The sequence below is a fragment of the Daphnia magna genome, linkage group LG2 (genome assembly GCF_020631705.1).
Source record: "Daphnia magna isolate NIES linkage group LG2, ASM2063170v1.1, whole genome shotgun sequence".
NCBI classification, from domain to species: domain Eukaryota; kingdom Metazoa; phylum Arthropoda; class Branchiopoda; order Diplostraca; family Daphniidae; genus Daphnia; species Daphnia magna.
Window position 1 is genome coordinate 8,466,751 of NC_059183.1, and position 10,846 is coordinate 8,477,596.

The 10,846-nt window shown below is 40.0% G+C and overlaps 3 protein-coding genes across 6 annotated transcripts; 1 reads left to right on the forward strand and 2 right to left on the reverse strand.

Annotated features, from left to right (window-relative positions):
• Positions 1 to 117: 117 nt before the first annotated feature.
• Positions 118 to 3,608, reverse strand: LOC116915632 (6-phosphofructo-2-kinase/fructose-2,6-bisphosphatase). Of its 4 annotated transcripts, XM_045169983.1 has the most exons (10): positions 2,821 to 3,080; positions 2,658 to 2,737; positions 2,296 to 2,381; positions 2,164 to 2,203; positions 1,763 to 1,926; positions 1,407 to 1,695; positions 1,242 to 1,345; positions 921 to 1,139; positions 611 to 845; positions 118 to 527 (listed from the first exon to the last, which is right to left on the reverse strand). In XM_045169983.1, exons 2-10 carry the CDS (start codon positions 2,719 to 2,721, stop codon positions 370 to 372), a joined length of 1,359 nt encoding a protein of 452 aa, XP_045025918.1. In that variant the 5' UTR covers positions 2,722 to 2,737; positions 2,821 to 3,080; the 3' UTR covers positions 118 to 369. The 4 variants fall into 4 exon arrangements, with proteins under 4 accessions (XP_045025918.1, XP_032776651.1, XP_032776652.1 ...); XM_032920760.2 differs by lacking the exons at positions 2,658 to 2,737; positions 2,821 to 3,080 and adding an exon at positions 3,246 to 3,608; XM_032920761.2 differs by having other exon boundaries at positions 2,658 to 3,075.
• Positions 3,609 to 4,254: 646 nt separating this feature from the next.
• LOC116915611 (exosome component 10) lies at positions 4,255 to 7,405 on the reverse strand. Its single transcript, XM_032920721.2, has 7 exons — positions 7,202 to 7,405; positions 6,983 to 7,119; positions 6,815 to 6,926; positions 6,643 to 6,753; positions 6,175 to 6,543; positions 5,975 to 6,118; positions 4,255 to 5,918 (listed from the first exon to the last, which is right to left on the reverse strand). The coding sequence occupies exons 1-7, from the start codon at positions 7,250 to 7,252 to the stop codon at positions 4,374 to 4,376; spliced, it is 2,469 nt and encodes an 822-aa protein (XP_032776612.1). The 5' UTR covers positions 7,253 to 7,405; the 3' UTR covers positions 4,255 to 4,373.
• Positions 7,406 to 7,584: 179 nt separating this feature from the next.
• On the forward strand, positions 7,585 to 9,235 carry LOC116915668 (transmembrane protein 98). The gene is made up of 4 exons (XM_032920814.2): positions 7,585 to 7,970; positions 8,043 to 8,304; positions 8,425 to 8,616; positions 8,897 to 9,235. Exons 1-4 carry the CDS (start codon positions 7,795 to 7,797, stop codon positions 8,993 to 8,995), a joined length of 729 nt encoding a protein of 242 aa, XP_032776705.2. The 5' UTR covers positions 7,585 to 7,794; the 3' UTR covers positions 8,996 to 9,235.
• The last annotated feature ends 1,611 nt before the right edge of the window (positions 9,236 to 10,846 follow it).

Sequence of the window (10,846 nt, forward strand, 5' to 3'; positions counted from 1 at the left end):
AACAGAGCTCTTTTCATATCAGTCCCCTTTGATGTTTTGTCTTCACAGTCTTTTAACTTTTGCCTACCGTTTTTTTTCTTTTCTTTTTCTTTTGGCAGGAATCCCACGACATGGTTCTTTTGTTTAAGTATTCGCCCTTCTTTTATTGTGCTGGTAAGTGGCAATGTTTGAAGACACGAAGAACAAGAAATGGAAGGGGGAAAAGGTGGAGGGAAGGATTGTTTTTAGGGGAGGCAAAGTTTGGAAATAGACTTATGGGTGTATGGAATGGCACTTCAGAGCTCTTTAAAATGTCTTCTACTTATTATAGAGCAGTTCTGATCCCGTATTTGTATAGCTAAAACTAGTTACAAAAACATTAATTTTGTGCTATTGGTCTTTTTGGATGGACATGCAAGAGGCTGGCTTGGCCCGATGGGTGTTGACGGCCTCAATCGGCATATGGATCTCTTCCATTTTACAACCGTAGGCCACCGGCGTCAATTTGATTATGGTATGAAGAGGCACTTCGATATACGGCAGTTGATCTAAATTTCCTCATTCGAAAAAACAATTTTATCAGACAAAAATAATCTTTTAATCAATTTAAGGTACGAGGAAAGAACCACACCTGCCGTACGATCCAAGAAATAGGCCAAAAGGCAACGCAAGACAGCTTGGTGTCCAATCACCAAAACATTTTTCTGTCTCTCAAGTTCCATGATGACGGGCTCCAGCCGAGCCACCAGATCCTCGTAGGACTCGCCTCGTGGATAACGATAATGGAATTTGTCCAGATCTCGGTTACGGAATTCTTCCGGATGTTTGGCCTCTATTTCTTCGTACGTCATTTCCTCACAAATGCCCTTTGCACGGTCATCGTCGTGATTCAAAAATTAGTAAACTGAGACAATTGGCCGTTTAGTCAAATTACGACTTACAGCGTCTATTTCGTTGAGTGCCTTCCAGCGTTCTTGCGGGGCTTCAATGTAGCTGGCCGTCTGAATGGTCCGCTTCATCCATGACGTCCACACCTTGAGATCACGAATGCGTTGCGTTTTGATGAAATCGCCCAAGGTACGGGCATAATTCCAGCCTTTATCCGACAAATCAGAGTCGCCGCCAATCTTTCCTTGACGGTTGTGGCAGCTCTCACCGTGCTACATTTTTCAAAGAAAAAATAAAACGAAAATCCCGGATGTTTAACACGTTTTAGAACGAGTGACATAAAAAAAGAAGGATGGATGCAGTTTAATACTTACGCGGGTCAAATAGATTGTTCGTGGAAGAATATGTATGTTCATGAGATAGTAAATAACACGACTTTGGATATGACCCTCGTGGCGATGCACCAACACTTTTGCACCTGCGGGAACATGAAAAACAAGTGAAGATGATGACGCCAAATAGCTTTCTACTGATTATACCAGTGTTGAAAATCTTCATGAAACTCAAATGAGATTCCAGTATTTCATCCAGTGGTTCATATAAAGCTTCGTAATGTTGAATGCGCAACAGGAAGTCATTGAGAACTGTTTCATTCTCGACGTCTTTGTAATCGGGGCTGTTTACTTTAACCTCCTTAATGGTCGCTTGTATAATCTTGGGATCATTACAAATCGATTCAACAAAGAGCAACTTGTAGCCCATTTTTTCGACTACAATTGAATGAATCATACGGCGCCGGTCGCGTGTTGTATTGGTTGCGTCAAAAACCTGTGTCACAGAACGCTCCATTTTAATACATAAAGGTAAAAGGTTTAAACTGTCGTGTTTTACTTACTGCCACTTCGCCGCCGCCGCCTTCGATCCATTCACAAGCATCCTCCAACGCATCCACAGCGACTCTTTCTCGCAATGCCATTGCTTCCGTGTTATCCGGACGAAAAAAGTCATTACTCTTGTAGGCTTCAGTGGCTTGGCGGCGATACTCTCCCAAATTGAAAACTATTGAAGCACAAAATCCAATCAATAAAAATTATTTAAAAATCAATATTAAGCGGTCCATAAAAAAAAAAATTAAAAAAAAAATTAAAAAATAAAGAATAATAGAATAAAAGAAAAATAACAATAAATATTATAACAAAATACGGTTACATTGCCAGTCATAGGCTCATGGCAAGACTAACATTTTACATTTTGTAAGATTGTTAGGAAACAACTTGAATGCCATCTGGCGCTCACCTTTCGTGTTAATACCAATCCAGTTCAGGTAGCGACTCAACTACAATAAAACCAAATCAAACGAGGTTAAGTGAATATAAAAAAATTGTTCAAAGGGGTTGGTATAGAACGTATTTAACTGAAAATGCATACCTTCTTGCCCATATACGTTTTCCCACGGGCAGGTAAACCAACCAAGGCGATCACATGAGGTGTATTGACATAGTTGACGCGCTCACCTGCCGTCGTCAACAGAAAAACATGACGACGATAAACATCAACACTTTTGTGTACAAAACACGAAAAAACCCGGAAGGGATTGGCCCCGACAACATAATGGTAAACATGAGTCGCTCCCCCTCCAAGACTAAATCGACTACTAACAATGCTGAGTCCCAAGGTCGACGGTCATAACTTTCAAGTCAAAATTTCAAAGGCGAATGGCCGTCTGGAATTTCCCAAAGAATGAAAAAGAAGACATTGAAAAAAAATTTGCAGGGGGTGTTTTTCTTTACCAATTCTGATGGAGTGACAACGTTGTCGGAAATCGCTTGCCGGGGCTAGGGGTAGTGAAGCCATTTGTATCTAGCAATATCTAGGCCAAATGCGGGCGAATGGAACTCGGAACACTAAGACGTCTAGGCAGGGACTTTGCCAACACTGCTAACTGTTTCCTACCCGAGTTGTTGCTGTTGTCGTTCAGAAGGTTCGATGTCTGTAGAGTTGAGACCACCTGCAACTACCCTACAAATTGTAATTTACTTTACTGTATTCGTTTGGCTGAGCCAGCAATATCGGCAGACTTCTTTTCCCTTCAAACTATCGAGCAACTATAAATCCTACAGGGGTTCTGGCATCGACTCTCTCTAGGTCGTGTTTTGTATGCTCGTCTGCTAGATCACGTGATTACGCTTCGAATGTCGACACGTCCGATTGTCGTGCGGACAAAAATCAAAGCACACCAATCAGAAGAATTAAAGATGCTTTGATTTGAAACGAAAAATTCCTAATTATTTTTTCGATCTTTTAAGTTTCAGATCTGTCTCGCTTAGCTTGACTGCAAATTTACACTAAAAATACATTTAAAACGTTTTCTGTTTTACCATTTCTCCAAATAGTAGCGGATTGAACACGCCCATGGGGTCGCAAGGTCATCCATTTCCGTTGAAACGCTTCTAGCAATTCATCTATTATATCACTTTTTGTCACTCTGTCGGCCTGACGTTGTTGCAGCGATGTGGCGTCCGGATTCGGCAAACAAAGGTCGTTGTCTTCAGATGAGTCGATCGGGGAAACAGTTCTATTTGTGCGTTCGGATGGGGATTTGACGACCTTGGTACAGGAAACTGTTACTCCGTTTAAATCCCATCCGATAGATCCATTATCAGATCGTCTTCCCACCTCCATATCAAGTAACTAACAAGCACTAACTTGGTTGAAGATAGTTCCCGTGTCCGTGTTTCCGGCTCGGTTGTTGAAGACCGACTGAAGGTTCAATGAGCTTCTTTTTTCGCACCATCACTTCAAAAAAGTCGGTTGTAGCCGAGATGGAGGTGTAAGTTTCATGTCCTACAATTGGCGGGCAATTGCACTAGAGATTTGAGATTGCCTAAGCATATATATTTGAGAATTATTATCCTTAATTTCATTTTTCTCTACCGTCGCAATACAACACATTTTTGAAAGTCACGAGGGAAACCCCGGATGAAACCGTTCTCCTTCATAATACCCAATTCGGCGAAGGGATTCCGCATTTTGAGGGGGTTCGCTTGTATTTGCAACCAGCGTGAAAAAATATATATTATATTTGCAACGAGGAAAAAAACAAACAAGAACGAAACCTTAGAGTGCAATGAATCATCAAACTGGAAGTCCCCTTAAAGCGGTTGGTGTGTTGCCCCAAGAAATCCGGTTTCATGACATTAGCTGGAAGTCTCCCAATTAACCGCCAATAGATTTTCACTCGTACTCGTTAAGGTCAAATAGCAAACCGTGTCACGGTACGAAGTCTTTATCATTTTTTAAAACCTAAATTCTCCTCTGAAGCTTTCTTCTTAATTTGATTCACATTACCAGCTAATGGTTGTTTTAACCAGCATAAGAAACTAGTTCTTTTCTTTGAAAGGTGTCTTGTTTACTTCAAAATGATTGATAATTTTTCGGTAAGGGAGAAACAGGGTCAAATGATCATCCACAACAAGTAATCATTAATTTTGAAAAGTCGCGCATGGTTATTTAGATGAATATGTAAGACTCTTTTGCCCACTCTTTCTGTGAATTCTGTTATTGCTATGTCCGCGTCCGCGTCCACCTCCACGACCACCACGACCTCTTCCTCTGCCACGACCACGTCCTTCGGCGTCTTCACGAAGGGCGCTCCTTTTGAACGCGTGGTAATCAACCTGGGAATAATCGAAAGGTTCGAAATTGGCTGCTGGTGCATTTTCTTCTTTGTTGGGCTTTAGATTTTTCTTTGTCTTTTTCTTCATTTCCGGATTTGATTTCTTGGAAGTCGATGGCTCTCCTGCAACATCAGGCTCTCCATGTGATGATTTGGAAGTTGCCGAAGCCTTGGCAGCCGCCTGTGCGGCTCGCTTGACACTACGTTTATCCCCCATTTTTTTTTTCTTGTGAAGTCCTTGCACTTTTATTGGTAATTTCTTTTTCTTACGGGGAACAGCTTCTTCTTCTTCTTTCGTTGCTTCTAAGCCACGCTTGGCCTCGGGTGTAGCCTGTTCTACTTCTTCAATCACGTTTTGACGTAACTTTTCGACTTGGTTCGCTTCTGCAATTTCCTCTGCTACCTTCACACGCATGTATCTTGTATACGGGGAGACGAAACTGGCAGTAAATTTTTGCGAGATGCCTAACTCGGTTGTTTCGGCGAATAATCGAGCTTGTGGCATGTCTTTCACAGTAACTCGGACTCCATTACATTCTGGTACTGATTTTGACGCCAACGTCTGAATAACATCCGAATTCAACAGAGTTGGCAGATCGTCTCTGATGTCCTGGGATTGCGTCAAGTCGTGCATACAATGCAGAGGATCTTCAGTGTCGTGTTCCAATGGTGTCGGCATCAATTTCGGAATCGCTAATGGCTGCCCATGACGCTGTAATGTGGCGAGGGGCATTTCTCTAGCTTTCAGGATGATTCCGTGAAGATGCAGTAAATGCTGGCGAACGAGAGATGGTATAGGTGAGCAGCACGCAAGAATACCCTGCATTTCCTTTGGAAGGACATCGGCAATTTGCAGCATCATATGTTTAGGTAAAACAAAACCCGTGCTTTCGTCCTCTTCACGAGCTATCCGATCTCGCCAAACAAAGAGCTCTTTTAAAGCGTACAGTTGTCTTTCGTTGAAAATTTTCTTGCTTAGTCTGTACAATTCAAGGTGACTTTCGGCCGTAATTGGTGGAATTCTGTAACGTTTAAGACACACCAGTCGGCTATTCTGCCAAACGGCTGATAAGAGATTATCACCCGTCCCCTTCATCTTTAGATCCTTTTTCATTTTTTCGTAGATGTAGCCCAAGTAGTGGGTATCTTCTCGGGCATAGTTGACCATTTGTTCGGGCAAAGGACGAATTCGCCAATCAGCCAGCTGGTACTGTTTGTCGGCAACGACTTGGCAATAATGACGGAGGATAAAAGCCAACGACAGCTGTGCAAAACCCAGAAGTTTTGCGGCATGATAAGTGTCGAAAAGATTGACCACGTAAATGCCGAAATCTCGTTGAAGCCATTGAATATCCATATCAGCTCCGTGGAATATCTACAAGAGATTTATGGTATTTTCTTGCATGTTGATATAAAAACTCGGAGATATACCTTGACAATTTTCGGATTGCAGAAAACTTCGTTCAAGGGCTGTAAGTGATCCCACAGTTCTAGTGTGTCAACAATATAATCACGCTTGTTTGTTGAAATTTGCATTAGGCATGTTATGCCTTGAAACGATCTATATGAATGTGCCTGAAAAGGAAACGGTCAAAGAAATTACAAGGTTATGGGCATTTAAAAATGAATACCTCAAGATCAACAGCAATCACAGATTCCATAAGCAAGTCATTTATGAGACTTTTTAAAGCTTCTTCTGTTTCCACCATTACAAGGGGAGTGTCTTGAACTTTGGCGAAAGGTGCCACTTCATCAGCTACTGCCAAGAATTTTGAATCCGGCGTGAAACGTTCTAATTCAAATTCGTAAGGATGACTAAACTCCTCATCTCCTAAATCATTCAGTTCCAATAATATTGCTAAAGGTTTCAATGAATGAGGTTTCTCTTTGATTTTTGGGACAAATGGTCCAGGAGAATTTCGGATTTTCTCTTTGAATTTTAACTGTGGTCTCAGTATATTCTTGGCTGAAAGAAGTTTGTAAGATGTTGCTGATGAGCTCTGAAACCAAATAAAAAAATTTTATTCTCAAAAAAATGTTTCTATTATAATTTAAAAATTTAATAGTTTGATTTACAGAAACATTGCTAAATTCATTACCATTGAGTGCCGATTCCAACTACCATTAATGTTTGAAGTTTTTGCCATCATTTCAACAACTACTGTTTCAGCTTGTTTCTTTAGGCCAGCAGCTTCATCAAGTGAAAGATTCTGTAATAAGGAAAATGAAATATAACGATGATGTGGCAGTAAGTTTGATTTGATTCCATACTATTCTTTCCATGAGGACATCATTGCTATCCGATACAAGTTCCATTTGTTCTTCTAAGTCCAATTTTCCTACTTTGCCTGTCAGTCCATAGTGTCCATAAATTTTGGTCATCCTTGGAAAATGAAATAGACTTAAGGAATTTCTTAGATAATGGTATTGTTGCCTTACAGATTTGTCATTCGTCCACCAAATTCTTTCATGGCACTGGCATATGCAGGATAACTTTGATAATAATCCCAGTCTGATCCACTACTGGGTAATTCATTCGAATATTTTGTGACTTTCATGGCACTCTGGAATAAAGTCTATATTCAAAAGTAAATGAATTGTAATTTTTCCATCGTACTGGAGATATCTTATGACACAATATTTCATTCTTTACTATACCTGTTGAACTTCTGTGACACTTCCATTTTTCTCACTTTCTTTTTCGTTCATTTTCACGAATTTTCCTTTATCATCAATTACACCGAGTCAGAATGTCTTACTAGATTTTGCAGCGAAAACAATCACCCGAATATCTGCCTCTATTACTCTTGAGGTTAACAGAAACTAGAAGGCAAAGCATGCTTATTTGGTTAACTGATCGTCTGCTACACGAGTATACAGGGTTGTTAAATTTTTTTTCCATTTTTAATGTTTCAAATATATATATCAATGAATTAGATTTTAAAAATTAAAAATTTTTTTATTTAATTCTAAAATAAACTTGGTTTAAATTTTTATTTAAATGCTAGTGTGCGAAAACATGCTTCTCTTCGGGATGTAGCCGGAGGGCGTTACAAAAACACATTCCCTAAAAACAGAAAACAATCAACAAGTGTTTTTTGTTTTTATATTTCCGTCTTTCACATCCTTAGATTTTGCTCTTATTCCCTCCAATATGTATTCAGTAGTTATTTGAAAACCTGAAGGTTCCTTGTTGAATACATACAAACGTTTAAAACTTCATCAAATATTTCGTTTTCCGTCGCCATCAAATGCACGCAACTCAATCTGCTGTTGTGGCTGTAACGGGAGGGATTTTGGCTTCCGTATTCATTGCAGCCCTCCTCGCCCTATTGTTTATATGCAGGTACCGACTTTGTGCTAATGCTGGTTCATCATCAAAGAAAGAGCAGGGCTTGGATGTTCAACAAGATGGTTTCCATGTGAGGTAGCTATCTTGAATACAATTAGATGAGTTTTTAGCTTTATAAAGATATTTAAATTTAAATTTCTTTTATAGTAGGTCAGATATCCACCTTATAAGCAGCCTAGAAATGGAAGATGGAGACTACATCATGGACAGCATTGATCCTGAAGATTTAGTAATCCATCCTGACTTGGACAAGGTGTTGGAATCTCATCGGTGGAAGTGGGTGGATGATGCCCTTGGAATAGTCCCTCACTGTCTTCAGATGCTAAAGGGTTGTCACTTGATGAGTGAAAGGTTGGTGACCACCGCAATGGTTTCTACTGAACAACAGAAGTTTGTTGAGTTGGCAATGGTATAGCACCTTATCTTCAAAATATAAAGTGGAAATCACATGTCTTCTATTGTTGACATGCAATGTTTTCACATAGTATTTTATTCTACTTTTCTTATGATTGATTGATTTCCTATTTAGGTTGCCAAATCCGTCCTACCGTTAGTTGACGACGTCTTACGTTCCATGTGTCCACCCATTCAACCACGGGGTGTTGAAAACCGAGCCGCCGCTCTTCTGAGAGGTGTTAACCGCCTGGGCTCACTCACTGAACAAACGTGCAACGTTTCTTGGCCATCAGGCATTCTTGATGAGATGAATATGCACTACCAGGTATCGTGCGAGCATATCTCCTGGATTATTTCATTGTTGTTTTTCCTGACGACGCGTGTATATGAACAGGCATTTTCAAGTAGCGTAGACGTAGATTATTCCTACTTGCAACGGCTTTGATTCTTCTTCTATAACCTTTTTTATAATTCAATTGACATTAAAATCAAAATATCTTATTATACTGCTGTATGCCATTTGCTAGATCGCAAATGGCATACATTGCACGACACTCTTAATATTAAAAACCTCTTATTAAAAAAATTCATTGTCTTATTTCCAGAAACTCAAAGCAATCGCCCGGCGTTCTGAAATTCAATTCAGAAATGAGCAGAATCTTCAGGCAGACGGCGTAACGATCGTTGAATCATGCATGACCTAACAAAATTTTAAAAACACAACTCCATGCAATCAGTTTGGCCATGTTTGACAAAAGCCACTTCACTAACAATCATGTGCTCTACCCATTAACTAACTGCTACAAGTATAAGTGTATGTACTTTATTGATCTTACTGTAGCTTGTAATCCTGTGCCCTCCTTAAAACTTGGCCGATATAATTGAGTTCATGTAAAACAAAGCAGCTTTTATCGTTAAAAAAGGAGCAGCGGTTTGGTTGTTCATTGTTTTTACGTTTTGATTTTCGTTTGCGTGTACGATATAAAAAATAAGTTTTGTACCGCACTATATACACTTAAAAAAAAAGAAGAAAAAAGAAAAGTTTTAGTTTTTCGAGTTCGGCGGTTACTCAACATCATCAAAGTTCGTTTCCCAGAAATCGATCGATGACGACGCTCTAAAAAAAAAGCGACAAATGCCAAAAACCTTGAGCTGACATTACGAAGCGACACGTCCTAAATTGGGTAGAATAAGAGAAAACGAATCTAAAAAAAAAAAAAAAAAACTCAATCATCTGAAATTCGTGTAGGTGGCTTTACTAAAAATGGAGAAAAAAATTGTTTCAGCTTTGCGTACGCAGAGTATTACACCTGCAGGTGCGTCAGTCTGTTGTGACGTCATTAAAAAATGGCTTGACAGTAGATAATTAAGAGAAATGGAAGATGCGTAAATTCTATCATTCTACATAGAACACAGTCTGATCCCACGCGTTATTTGTTTTCCAATGCGTAAGGTAGACGAGAAAAACCAATTTCCACCTGCGTGGTACATCGATCGAGTTCTTTCCGCGCTCCCCCTCAAATGACGCATCCCCTTCAAATTCTATATGATACCACATGTTGAATGAAAAAAAAAAAAAAAAAAAAGTCCGCATCTGGTCAGGAAATAGAAACCGTTGCTGGTCTCTATGGAATCTACCGTGAATCGAAAAACAGCAGCAATAGTCTAAATGAGATGGGAGAAAATGTCATGGAAGACGACAGGCGGCTGCTATGGCGGCTGCATCCTGCCCGATAAATAAAGCCAACGGATTGCGTCTCTGCCGTTCGGTCAGGCCAAGAAAAGTTCACGCGTTGTTATCACCCTTAAAACTAGTCAATAAATTACATTCACGAATTGGCGAGGCTCTTCTCCAAAATGGGAAAAGGATAAACAGAAAACTAATATTTTGGCGCAAAACGTTCTAAAGCATTTATCAAGGATGTCCGGAATTGTTTTATGGTTTTAAGGAGGAAAAGCTAACAACTACTATATACATAGTTCCCAAGTAAAAGTTGATATAGCTACTTGCTTGTCTCTTTCTGGATCATTTCAAGTATTGCCATGAGGTGTTTTTTTTTTTTTTTTTAGCTCTAGTGAGGGTAAATCAATTTCAAGTTGCTTTCCTGGAAGTCTGTTGAACCTTTGAGGATATGTGATGGGTGCATCCTGCTCACCAGAATTCAATTCTCCCGTCATCAAAAGCCCACGCCAGTCCCTGCTCGTCAGTTTCAAGTAGAAAAAGTAGACCTTACATTCCACCCCCGAAAATGATTCCATTCAATAATTCGATTTTTTTTCTCCCCCTCTCACTCTCCTATACCACTAAGATGTTTTTCCCTGTTTTATTCATTTCACTTCCCGGAGGGAATGGATTTCTTCTTTTGCGACAATTCTGTTTGAACTTTTACCTCCGTTTCCCCCCCCCCCCTCGCAGCTCGTTGCGCAGCATATACAATACTGTGCGTACTTTATTATGACATTCGTATAGCACACGGAAGTGGTACTGCATCCAAACGTGCACGTTCGGTCGGATGGCGTGCGACCTAATCGAGTCTGCAAACAAAAAAATGGAA